Source organism: Choloepus didactylus, chromosome 2 (genome assembly GCF_015220235.1).
Source record: "Choloepus didactylus isolate mChoDid1 chromosome 2, mChoDid1.pri, whole genome shotgun sequence".
In the NCBI taxonomy this organism is placed as follows: Eukaryota; Metazoa; Chordata; class Mammalia; order Pilosa; family Megalonychidae; genus Choloepus; species Choloepus didactylus.
In genome coordinates, this window is record NC_051308.1 from 183,444,512 (window position 1) to 183,457,677 (window position 13,166).

The 13,166-nt window shown below is 33.9% G+C and overlaps 1 protein-coding gene across 9 annotated transcripts in view; it reads left to right on the top strand.

Annotated features, from left to right (window-relative positions):
- DOCK7 (dedicator of cytokinesis 7) overlaps positions 1–13,166 on the top strand; it is a 325,545-nt gene that overhangs the window by 182,786 nt on the left and 129,593 nt on the right. For 8 of the 9 annotated variants that reach the window (XR_005215342.1, XR_005215344.1, XR_005215343.1 and 5 more), the window contains 4 exons: positions 3,398–3,515; positions 6,787–6,857; positions 10,451–10,589; positions 11,208–11,309. Coding sequence is in view for 2 of the 9 variants with exons in the window: in XM_037827046.1 (XP_037682974.1) it covers positions 3,398–3,515; positions 6,787–6,857; positions 10,451–10,589; positions 11,208–11,309 (430 nt within the window). In the remaining 7 variants the exon portion in view is untranslated. Of the gene's footprint in view, positions 1–3,397; positions 3,516–6,786; positions 6,858–10,450; positions 10,590–11,207; positions 11,310–13,166 lie in introns of those variants that run through there. The other variant, XR_005215348.1, reaches the window with a different exon arrangement.

A 13,166-nucleotide genomic window follows, 5' to 3' on the forward strand; every position in this document is an offset into this window, starting at 1 on the left:
CAACCTAATGCAGATTTCCCACAAGATTGGATTAAAAGGACATATCTTTTATGGGGGGTATAATATATATCCAGACTGGCACAAGGACTTTATCATGAAAGTAAAATGACAACCTACAGAATGAGAGAAAATATTTGGAAAACACATATCCAATAAGGGTTTAATATTGAGATTATATAAAGAAATCCTACAGCACAACCACAAAAGGACAAACAACCCAATTAAAAAATGGGCAAAAGACTTAGATATTTCTCCAGAGGAGATGCACAAATAGCCACAAAGTACATGAAAAGATGCTCGACATCATTATCCATTAGGGAAATGGAAATAAAAACCACTATGAGATACTATTTCACACTCACTAGATGGACTACTATTACAAAAATGGAAAATTACAGTGTTGGAGAGGATATGGAGAAATAGGAACATTCCTTTAATTGTTGGTAGGAGCGTGAAACAGTGTAGCCACTGTGGAAGACAGTTTCGTGGTTCCTTAGAAAGTTAAATGTAGAATTACCCTATGACCCAGCAATCCCACTTTTTGGTGTATACCCAGAAGAATTGAATGCAGGGACTTGAACAGATATCTGCACACCAATGTTCCAGGTGGCATTATTCACAATTGCCCACAGATGAAAGCAAACCAAGTGTCCATCAACCAATGAATGGATAAACAAAATGTGGTATATACATATATGGCATATTATCCAGCACTAAAAGGAAATGAAGTCCGGATATATGCAATAACATGGATGAACCTGGAAGACATCATGCTGAATGAAAGAAGACATAAAAGGACAAATATTTGTATTATCTCACTGATATGAAATAATTAGAACAAGCAAAGTCAGAGTCAGAATCTGGAATATAGATTTCCAGGGGATGGGGTGGGGGTGGAGTTAATGCTTGAATTGAGCAGAGTTTTTGTTTAGGATGATGGAGGGTTTTTGGTGATGGAGTGTGGTAGTTGTGGCATGGCATTGTGCGCATGATTAATGGCACTGAAATGTATATATGAATGTCGTTAAAAGAGGTTTTTGGTTGTATATATTTTACTAGAATAAAATTTAAAAAAAAAAATACAAAGGACTGTACAATGCAAGCCGTGAACCCTAAAGTAAGCCATGGACTGTGCTTAGTAGTACAGTCATTAAAATATTCTTTCATCAATTGCAAGAAATGTACCACACCATAGTGAAGTATTAGTAGCAGGGTGGTATATGGAGAGCTCTGTATTTTTTACATGATTTCTAAACCTACAACTTCTCTGATTAAAAAATGCTTAAAAAATTGAGGTGACTACAACTTTGGACCCTGTAATCTCAAATTTAGGGATTTATCCTAAATAAATAAATAATAAAGGTGTTGGAAAAAAATAAAGGATCTGGAGCATCTTGTCATAATAGAAAGCAAGAAACCATTAAAGACTACTAGGGTTGAAAATAAAAGACTCAGGAGATAGTTTGAATTGGCTTTCATTTGCCAAAGATGAAAGTTTGAATACCTTTAGGGATATTAACTTCAGTATGTTGAAACCCATCAAATATATTTGATCCACAAGTTCATAAAAGATGCTAAAGAAAAAAGACATACTTGATCCTTTTAAGAGGAGTTTAGTTAACCACTTTATTTTGAAAACTGGCAGATAATGGAAAAGAATCAAGTATGTGTAAGAATTGTACCACTGGCTAAACATACAGTACATGAGAGAAAATGTTCTTCATAGTGGTATTCCAGCTAGTAAATAAAGAAGGAATATAAAATACTACCTTTTGGAAGCCCCTGATGAGTTAATGGATCTAGGAATTGGTCATCAGTGTCTACTAATTGCACACAAAAGAAAACCATTTTCCTCCTGATAGAAGAAAGCAGTACCATTTATGAAGTGATTTTGCCAAAAAAAATTGATCAAGGCTCTAGGTCCAACTCTTGTTTTACAAAAACACAGAGAAACATGTTAAATGGCACCACAGGGATGTAATTAATAAACTCCAGGCTCTGGAAGAATCTACTGAAGAAACAGTCCAGATTGTTCAACAAATACCTTGTAAAGGTAGAAAAGATAAAGGAACCACATGGATGAAAGAACTTGCCCACAATCAGCAATATCCATCTCTTCCTCCCCTAGGTTCTACATACATCTCCCGTAACACTACATTGTTTCAAAATAGTTTTTTGTAGGCATTTCTTTCCCATTTGACTGTATGTTCCTTAAGACCAGGAAATTATTTCTGAATCTTCGTTTATTTCTTTGGTACCCAACACAGTGCCTGACATTTTGTGGGAAATCAATAAATATTTCTGATACATATTTTATTTGATGATTTAAGTGGTTAGTCAGTCATAGTAATCCTTTCTTCTTTAGTTTTTTTGATTAGCAAACTGACTAATCATAACATTTCCATATTTGCCTTTTGCATTTTTGTCCATTTTAAGTACAACTGACTCATCTCAACCACCTCTACTCTCCTACCATGGAAATTACTGCTTTTTTTGATTGTAAAGCTAATGGATTTTCACTGTAAAAAAAAAAAATTCACATATAATAGAAAAGTTTTAAGAAAAAGGAAAGTAAAAGCCATGACAACTCTGAGATAACCATTGTTAATATTTCAGAAATATCCTTATAGATATTTCTCTCTCTCTCTCTATCCCTCTCCCTCCCTGCTCCCCATATATATATATATGCATTTCTACCTCTATCTCTCTATACATACACACACAGTTTTTCAGAATTACATTCTTTTTGAAACCTTTTCCCCCACCCCACATCCAACATGCTGTGTCTCTCTTTCCATGTCAGTAATACTCATGTACATTGTCAGTTTTGGGATTCCATAGTATTTTTTCATATTAATGTATCTTAATTTAATTAGCCAATCCAGTACTGGTGAACATTGTTTCTTTATAATTTTTTGTAATTTCCTATTATAAAAAATGTTGTAGAGAATTTCTTAGAACATACACTTTAACATGTGTGTACTTATCTCCACAGAATAGAGGTGGGCGTGTTAGGTCAAAGGGTGTGTTCACTTAAAATTCATGTATTACGCTACCATCCTCCAGAAAATTTAAGGCTATTTTCCTTGCCCCAGTGGTTGATTGACAGAGTTTTATTTTACTTGAAGGCTTGTTCATCAGCTCTCAGCACTAGTCTTCAGGTAAAGGAATTCTCATTCTCTTTTTAGTCCTAGTATATATTTGTTTATTCTATATTTGGATTATTCCTTTAAGGATAAAATAAAATGTTGGATGTAAAAATGCCTACCACAATAGCTGGCAAATATCAATAATTCAGTATTGGTTCACCTCTTTCCTTTGTGATATTTAGTGCTACATAGTGTTTTTTGATATGTATTCATCATCATTTATACTATTTATACTATTGCTTTCACAGAAATCTTCTCTACATATACCCTCAGAGTCTCAATTTTGCCAATCGTCAAGGTTCTGCCAGAAATATAACAGTAAAAGTGCAGTTTATGTATGGGGAGGATCCGAGCAATGCCATGCCGGTAAGAAATGTGTTTTACTTTTCCTATTCCTCAAAGATAGTTCAAACTGACATTTTTTATATTATTTGGTTGGAAACGCCAAACTGGAAATTAATGTAGTCTTTCAAACCAAATTTCTAATTGCATCACTTCCTGTATAGATAGTACTGAGTGTACTTAAAGTCTTATTTATTTATTGAGAACTTGGAATATGCTAGGCAATCCAAGAGATACCAAGAAGAATAAGACTTGTAATCTAGAGGATATAATTTACATGTAATTCTAAAATAGCTGCTTTCAAAAGAGGGTCAGATCAAAATCACCTAGGGAACTTTATTAAAGAACAGATTCCTTTACTCTTGGCATATGTGATTCTGGTTTTCCTCACTTTCTCCTTTAGAAGGAAAGGACAGGTAATGGACATGGAAGGTGATGGGTTATATATGATACTGTGTTATAGTTTGAAAATGCTGCACGGGTGAGTCTAATAGGTACTGCTTTTCCCATTTGGGTGAGAAGCTCTGGCAGTAGTTCTCAACATCTGCTGCAAATTAAACTCACCTGGGGAGTGTTTAAAAACATCAGTGCCCAGGCTGATTCACAGTCCAGTTAAATCATAATCTCTGGGTGTGGGAACCAGGTATCGGTATTTTTAAATCTCCCCAAGGGATTGCATTGCACAACTAGTGTTAAGAACCAAGGTATGTGCTAGAAGATGGTATAGGGATTCAAAGGCATAGGTGTTCATAGGTGAGAGAATGTGTCTTGCTGATATAACAAGCAAGTATCACATGGAAATATACCTGGGCTGAAATTTGAAGGGTGGTTAAAATATCAATGGTAGTAGGTCTGGAGGGTGGGGTAAAGAAAGAATTTCAAGTGGAGGAATGTCCATGAACAGAGGTATAGTGGTGAATTGTCAGTAATCCAGAGCCACGGAAGATAAGTTAGAAAATAGGAGACTGGGCCAGACTGGTAAGACTCTTGATGCCCAAATTGTCATTTAGGATTTGTAGGAAACTAATAAATGCACATTCTACGAATGTAAATTTTTGGCTCAACTAAAGTTAATAACATGTTGAACACTAAGGCTCTAGATAGTCAAACTCTGAGAACCCTTGTAGAATGCAAATGAGCTGAGAATAGGTGCATTATTAACAGAGTCATATTTTATTCTTCTATGTTGGTCATTTGTATCAAATTTTTATGATTTTATGATTTTCCACATCCCTATTCCTTCAGTTTCAGCATTTATAGATCTCCCTTGACAATAGTGAGCACAAATTATTCATCTTTGTGTTTTCCTATTTCAGATCCTTGCATATAATGTATGCTGAATAAATATTTGTTTATAAATGCAGAATTTATTTTTGAAGTTTGGAATTAGCATTTCATGCTCTTTAGGCTCTTCATTTCTAGTGCTGAAGGAATGAGTGTACTATTATAATTGATGAAAATATAGTGGATTGTAAAAGTAGATGCTTTATCAGCCTCCCTACAATTGCTGTATGAATTTGATCTTATGACAAATGTAGTATATGTAAAGTAATATGTTTCAATTGTTTCCCTAACAAATTCTTACTTGTCTTAGCTTATCTATTGCCTCATTTATAGAGCCCTGGCTTTACCTATCCCACTTTGGCAGACCACCCCTTCTTAGCTGATAATACAGCATCTTCTCCTTTCTTTCTTGGGCCTTATCACTTTATGATTATGTGTTTATTTCTTTGTTCCACCCATAGACTGTGAGCTCCTTGAGGGCAGGGACCATATCTTATTCCTGTTTATATCTTGACACCTATAACAGTGCTTGGCACATAATTGATACACATTCCATGTTGCTGAATGATTAAAAATACCTGTCGAATGGTTTAAAGGAACACCTTCCACTTTTTGTCATTCATGTTATGGAAATAAATGAGTTTTGTTAAAAGCAATAGCTTCCCAGAGAAAAAAAAGGTGCTATATTCCTTTTACTTGTGTATTATTTGTCACATGAAAATATAATGCTTTTATGTTTATGTGAATGGGTGGTTTGAAAAATTGTATAAATATGGGCATATTGTGAGTATAACTTACTGTTTTTTAATAAGGACTGTTCATATTGGTCCTTAGGTAATTTTTTTGTTGTATAATGCCAGTAGGATAAAATTGTAAACTTCACAATCCTGGTCTTAGAGTAAAATTTTATGACAACATAGAGTAAGGTATGCTTAGCAAATTGATAAATTAGACTCCTCTAGGAGAGTCATAATTATTTTACTTTTTCATATCCTTAAAATAAAAGGTCCTTTTTGAAATGCACGAAGAAGCACAAATAACTATTAATATGTCCTTTTTAATTTAAGGGTGGTGCCAGTTACTCACTTTATGTAAGAAATATATTTTGCTAGTTTTACTATTTGTTTTGATGGAAGGGTGATGGATGATACATCTGAATACCTATTCATATATATGTAAAGATAGCTGGGCAGATTTTTAAGAGTGCAATCTATGGCTACGTAACATTGCAAGCCAAACAGGCCTACATAGAAATCATAGCTATGATCTTGACATCTTAAGCCATTTATCTAATCACCTGCCCTAATTAACCATAGTATTCCTGTCAGAATTCAAGAGGCACATCTACAAGGTTGGATTATTTTACCTCTAACTTAGGCTTTGTCCAAAAGTAGTATTGTATTTTTTTTTTTAATGTGGTGGATTAAAAAAAAAAAAAAAAACAGAACAGATATGTGAGAATGTAAGTGTATAATTTCTCCTCCATTTTGCAGTAGCTTGCGAGGAGTACTAAAAGCAAAGGATACATAGCTTAACCTAACATAGGATTTTAAAAATATCATTTAGAAATAATATATATTGACTTTCAGAATGATTTTATTGTTTTAATGGAGAAGCATCCAGTTTGTGTAGTAGATTTATGCTACCATTCTATGGTCATATTATTTCTATAAGTTCCAGATGATATGCCACATCCAAATTTAAAAATGAATTCTTTAAGAAAAAGAAAAAGGAAAGAAATGTACTTTTTGCCCAGTATAGATAAATATAATTGAAAGAAATTTTTTTGAGTGTTTGAATGTCAGTTGTTTCTATCATTGAAAATAAATTTACAGTTAAGCAATTGAACTTATTAATGAACGTCTGTAGGCACATTGGTCCTTGTGCTCTTCGTTGGGCTGATTTTGCCCATTGTTCTCAAACAATTATTAAATTGGACAAATTCTTTCATAGATATGAAACATCCAGCTTTTATTACAACAAAGTTTCAACATGCTGTTATTTGTTACAGGTAATCTTTGGTAAATCTAGCTGTTCAGAATTTTCAAAGGAAGCCTATACAGCCGTAGTATATCATAACAGGTACTGAATTCATATATTTCTTTCAAAGTTACTCACTTCTCAGTGGCATTGTTAGCACGCACAATAGTGTGTTTACCAAATGCTTTGCTGCACTGAATGTGCCAAATTCTGAGACAGCTGACAGCAAAGCTATAATTTTCAACCTGTAGATGCACATTTTCTGCAGACATCTCAAATATAAGACTGTACACAAAACATCTTTTCTATCTTATTCTCTGATTCTTTCATTGTTATTATATTATTGTTGATTATGGTTGTGGCCTCAGCTCTTTTAGTCTTTCCCCATTATTCTTCTCCTACACTTTGTAGTTTTACTTATTAAGGCTTTACTCAGCTTGAACCCTTTAGTCAGTTAAATTGGTTCTGGTTTTAACATCCTTTAATCCTTTGAATAGTGACTTTCTATTTTATTTCTTTAGATATTTTGCTAATTTTGGATAAACTTTAGTTTCTGCTCTCTTCCTTTTTGTATTACTGAATGCTGTTGGAGAATACAAAATTGTGCCAATCAGGACCATCACAAATTGTTATTTTTGATGTAATTTTATGATATCATGGGGTTACAACAGTTCATTTTATTTTATCTCCTTTTAGTGTTACTATTCTTTAGTAATCTTATTGTTGGTTTTTTTCCCCGCCCTCTCACTTAACAGTATCTCCTTTAAACCTCTCTCCCACTTCCTCAAGCTCTTACAGCTTTTGTGTTTGTTTTCTCTCAGCATGCCTACTTTAAGTTGATTGAGCCTATCCAACTTGAGATCTAGTAACTTCTCAACTCTTCACCTCAAATTATTTTCAATCTAATCTGCCTTTCCTTCTATTTCAAAGGTAGTAATAGCTCACTCACTTCTCAATGGGAATCTTTTTTCACCTATGCTCTAAAATCATCCCATCTAGCTTCTTCCAGAATGTGGCTCAATCAGTTATCTCTTCTTTTACTTCAACAGTCGTCTGCTTTACTGACTCCATGTGATTTAAAAAAAAACAAAAACTTTTCCCCTCTCTAAAAAAGGATTATTCTTCAGTGCTATTTTTTTCCTTGCCCCTTTAAAACTTTCTTCCTTTTCACCTTCATTTTATGGTCCTAGTTGAGTTTCCTTCTAGATCTTTGAGTACTTATTTTTCTGTAGTAATTATTCTTTTTCTTTTAAGCATAGGCATTCCACAGGGCTTTGCTCTTAACCCTCTTTCTCGCTGTATTCTGTTTCTATGTAATTTTATTTGCTACTTCTTTAACATTTACCTTTATGTGGATTGTTCCCAACTCTCTATTTTCAGTCAAACCTTCCTTCTGAGGCACTGCATATATTTTCAGTGGTCTACTAGACATACTTGGTGCCCTACTGCCTTCTCAATCCACATATCTATTCCTGACCCTATACTCTTTCTGACTACTTTACTTCTGTTAATGATACCACCATTTTTCGTATTACTCTGGCTAAAAATTTAAGGCATCCTTGCTTTCCCTCGTCTTTTCTTTAATATTCAATCAACTATTAAGTCTTGAAAATTTTCTATCTCTATTATTACCAAACATGTTCTTTGCTGTCCTGTTCCTGGGCCTTTCATGGATCTTTTCTCTTTTATAATAAATTTACCCTCTTGTTTACTTCTACTCATTCTTTAAGGCCCATAAAATATATCCCTTCCTTAATGATAACTTCCTGATTACAAACTTGAAGTAATCTGTTCACCTCTGTTTTTGAAGCATTTAACCCTACATGCTCTCTATACCAGAGGCTGGCAAACTTTTTCTGCAAAGGACAAGATTGTATACATTTTAGGCTTTGTGGGCCATATAGTCTCTGCTGCAACTACACAACATAGCCATTATAGTGCAGAATCAGCCATAGACAATAAGTAAAATTGTAAATGAATGGGTATAGCTGTGCCTTCCAGAAAACTTTATTTATGGACACTGAGATTTGAATTGCATATAATTTTTACATTTTAAAATTGTTCTTCATTTCATTTTTTCAGTCAATTAAAAATGTAAAAACTAGTCTTACCTTGCAGGTTGTACAAAATCAGGCAGTAGACTGGATTTGACCCATGGGCCATAGTTTGCTGACCCCTATTTTGTGGCATAGCTATTTATATGTCTACTTCTTATTTATCTTCCTTCTAAATTATAAACTTTTTGAGGAAAGTTATATTTCTTATGTTCATCTTTAAAACCACCACAAATGTAGCACAATGTTTAACCTAAAGGCAGACAATTACAAATATTTGTTCCCTGCCTCATAGGTGTTTAATTTTCCACAAAAGCCTTCACATAATGTGATTTTTGGACAGAAATGAACTAAAACACTCAATACCAGAAAGATGTTCATAAAAAGTATAATAATTTTTAAAAGTATTTCAGTTTGTCGCTAGGTCTTTATTTTTGTCACTCTTGGCATTAGTGGAATTAAAATGACAGTACTGTCTGACATTGCTGGTAAATTCAACTTTTTATAATTCAGTGGTGATTGGTGAGATTAATAACATATGTGCCATCTTTTCACCTACCAATGTCATCAGGTTCTCAGATGGCTAGCATTAGCTATCTTTTTTGTTGGTATTAAGAGCCTCATTCCACTTAAATTTCTGCTCAAATATACAACAAATCTAAGCCTTTTGGGGACTTATTTGTGATGGAAGGATATTTGGCCTATTATCTTTAAAAACCGTAATTGATGGTACAACCTTCTCTTAAAGATAATTGCAGCCATATGGTTTGGATGGATTTTTGTTGAGTGTAACTCTGAGAGATGCTAATATGGAAAGTTGAGATGCTATGGTTCTATCCCTTTTAAGTCTATATCACAAATAGCAGCCATGCTTTTCTATAAAAAGCCATTAGGGGCCACACTTAACAAATATTGGGATGAACATGGCATTTTGTTTGATCAGATACAGTACTTGTTGTATTTTTACAGTGGCTGGGAGCACTTCTAAACTGTGGGATAAATGCAACTTGTGAACGTTCCCTGATTTTTTTTTTTTTTCTTTTTTGAGTATTCAGTAAAATACACTAATCCATGTTTTGATAATATTTTTTATTCCTTCAACGATGGACTATTTGTTATAAGACATTCCATAGAGAGGCCAATTTGATATTGTTATCTTAAAGATACCTTTTTAAATTTTTTACAGAGGGGTAATACAAATTAGTCTATTATGAAGCTGTTTTCCTTTAAAGCAAAGATGTTGGTATGGTTTGGAAATATGTATGTATAAAAATGCATTTTTTTCCATGTAATGTGTAACAGACTTAGTTTCATAAACATAGAAAGCCCTGCCTTAGTCTTTTCTTGTACACAGTTTTCATTCTAGGGAAGATCTCAGCATCAATGAAGTGACTATTAATTAATTTTCAAATAGGAGAATTACTCAGCCCATTAATAAAAATGGGATGAGGAATTTCAGAAACAGTGGCAGCTGCCTGCTCTGGCAGTAGAATTTGGTTTTGAATATTGGGAAAAAAGGAAATTAATCATAAACCTAAAATTTATTTAAAAATTACTCAAATACACAAATGCAATAATTATTTACATTGAACAAATTACTGACTTTTGAGCTGTTTTGTTCTGTTTTTTTTTTGTATCAAGGTCTCCCGATTTTCATGAAGAAATCAAGATTAAACTCCCTGCTACTTTAAGTGACCATCATCACTTGCTTTTTACATTCTATCATGTTAGTTGTCAACAAAAACAGAATACTCCTCTTGAAACTCCGGTTGGATATACAGTAAGTCTGTTTTGTTAAATATTTAGCTCTTTGATTGTAAAAATAGTTTGTCTAAAAATAATTACAATATTTAAGATATAGTTGGTATTCATTATTGTTTGAGTTTTCCTCAGTTTTGTCAGTAAAATCATTCTTCTACCTCAAAGAGAAAAATCAACCTTTGGTTCATATTTTTTTTTGCAATTTGTGATATGAATTTTGCTAAATGTAAGAAAATAAAGTTATTTTCGTACTTTTTAGTTTTGTTTTTAAAACTCATTTCCAAGCACATCTTTCTCTCACTATTTACTTTGAAAGTATTATCACAGTTTTAAGTCAGTTCACTTTGTGGCCTTTTTTCTAGTACCAACTCTCCTTGGATAATAAGAACCTCCTATTGAGTTATGTATTGCATAGCTAGTAATAATAATGCTTGGGGATCCTTCTTCATAAGATATGACCCTCTGGAAGATTTCTCTTTGGAGAAGGCCTATTATAATTACTTATATAATTAAATCCCCTTGATGTTTGATGATGCAAGACGAATTTGGCTCATACCAAATTTTTAAAACAGATTTTCCAAGTAATTGTTTTTATAATAAACATTTAAAGTAATATTGTTTCCTTTTCATTTAAAAGTGGATACCAATGCTACAGAATGGACGATTGAAGACTGGTCAGTTTTGCCTACCGGTCTCATTGGAAAAACCACCACAGGCTTATTCTGTACTATCTCCTGAGGTCGGTATCTCTCATGTTGAAATTCTTCAGGTTGAATGAAATGGGTTTTCCATTATAAAAGTGTTTTTACTAAGTAAGGCTTTGCTGTTTCTTCTACTTGTAAGTATGTATATAACAAGCTAATAATAATGTTTCCCCTGGTGATTTAAAGTTCCTCTGTATAAAACTTAGAAGCTTTTATTCTTTTTAAAAAATGTATTCATTTTAAAACCAAAATAATACATGATATGAACTCAAAGAAAAGGTAAACTCAAGAATTTTCACAATGTAACATGAGAGTCATCTTTAAATAAACAAATGTTTCTTTTAGTAGACCGTTAACATTTCATTAAAAGACTAGAGAGAACAGATTTAAATTAATTTTATAGAATCTTTTATAATTATCATGTAAATGAAAATAAAGTAATTCTAAAACTGCACCGCAAGACCATTGTTCTTATTTCTCACCATTTTCTGTCACTCACTGTGCTCTAGTCACATAGCCATTACTTCTTCAAATATTCTTTCTACCCTTTATTCTCTTTCTGAAACTCCCATAATGTACCTATGATGTCCCACAAGTCTCTTTTTACTTTTTGCTCCTCAGACTGAATAATTTCAATTGTCATATCTTGAAGTTCCCTTATCTTTCAGTCCCAATCAATTGTCAAAGCCCTTTAGGGAATTTTTAATTTCAGTTATTGTGGTCTTCAGCTTCAGTATTTCTGTTTGGTTCCTTTTTTATGATTTCTGTCTTGTTATTGAAATACTCATTTTGTTTGTATATCATTTTCTTGATAGCTATTCGTTCTTTGCATTTCCCTTTAGCTCTTTGAGCATATTTAAGACCATTTTTAAAAAGTCTTTGGTATATCTAGTCTGGTCTTCTTCAATGATTTTTTTGCATGGCTTGTAATCTTTTGTTGTACACTGGACATTTTGATATTTTAATGTATTTCCTTGGAATTTAGTCCCTAAAGTGTCTGTTCCTTAGGCTTGTATCCAGTTAGTGTTATGACAAAGATTTCCTTGAATGCCAGGAGCTAAGAAAACTAAAACAAAACAAAAAACACCTTTCACAGTATTTGCAGATTGGCTCGTTGTTGGCTGGTGCTCTCCTTCCAAGCTTAGTCTTCCTAACAGTGAACCTGAAGAACAGTCCAAGGCTAAAGCATAGGGTCTTCTCTGTCTTTTCTGAGCTTGTGCCTTGTCCAGGGCACGTGCTTGTGGCCTTAGGAATCCCTCTGTTAACAGGGATGTGAATGCCCCTCCTTCTTTCTGGGAAATAGTCTTTCTTACTGGTTCCAGCCCTCTGTTCTGTGTCTTAAAGCCAGTTTTCTTACACTGATTTAGCTGCCCAGTAAGCTCTTTCTGAGTGTGTGTGGGGGAGGGCAAGTTCTGGAATGGCAAGCCAGAGATGAGTTTCTTGGTTCATTTTTTCAGGCTGCCACTAGGCAGATTGGTACAGATACACAGGTACCCCAGGATATGCATAGTGTTTACTCTGCTCCCTCTGAAACCAAGAGCAGGCACCTGCACTGAGCTGGGGACAGGTTAGGAGAATGGCCAGCAAAGGTGCCACAAGTGTTTCCTACCATTTGTAGTTGCCCTTTTCTTGATTTGGCACTTGCTAGGTTGCCACAACTCTATTTTCTGAAGCTCTGAGAATGATGCTTCTGACGGTTTTTGCTTGTTATTTAAAAATTCTATGGGGAGATGGGACCATGGAATATCTCACTCTGCTGTCTTGGCTACTTGACTCTCAGTTCCACTTCTGTGGCTCCATGCTCACACAGCCTTTTCCTCATGATCTAGAGTGCATTCTTTTAGATTTCTTTCCTGTAGAAAGAGATTGCTTCTTTCTTAATACAATTTTGT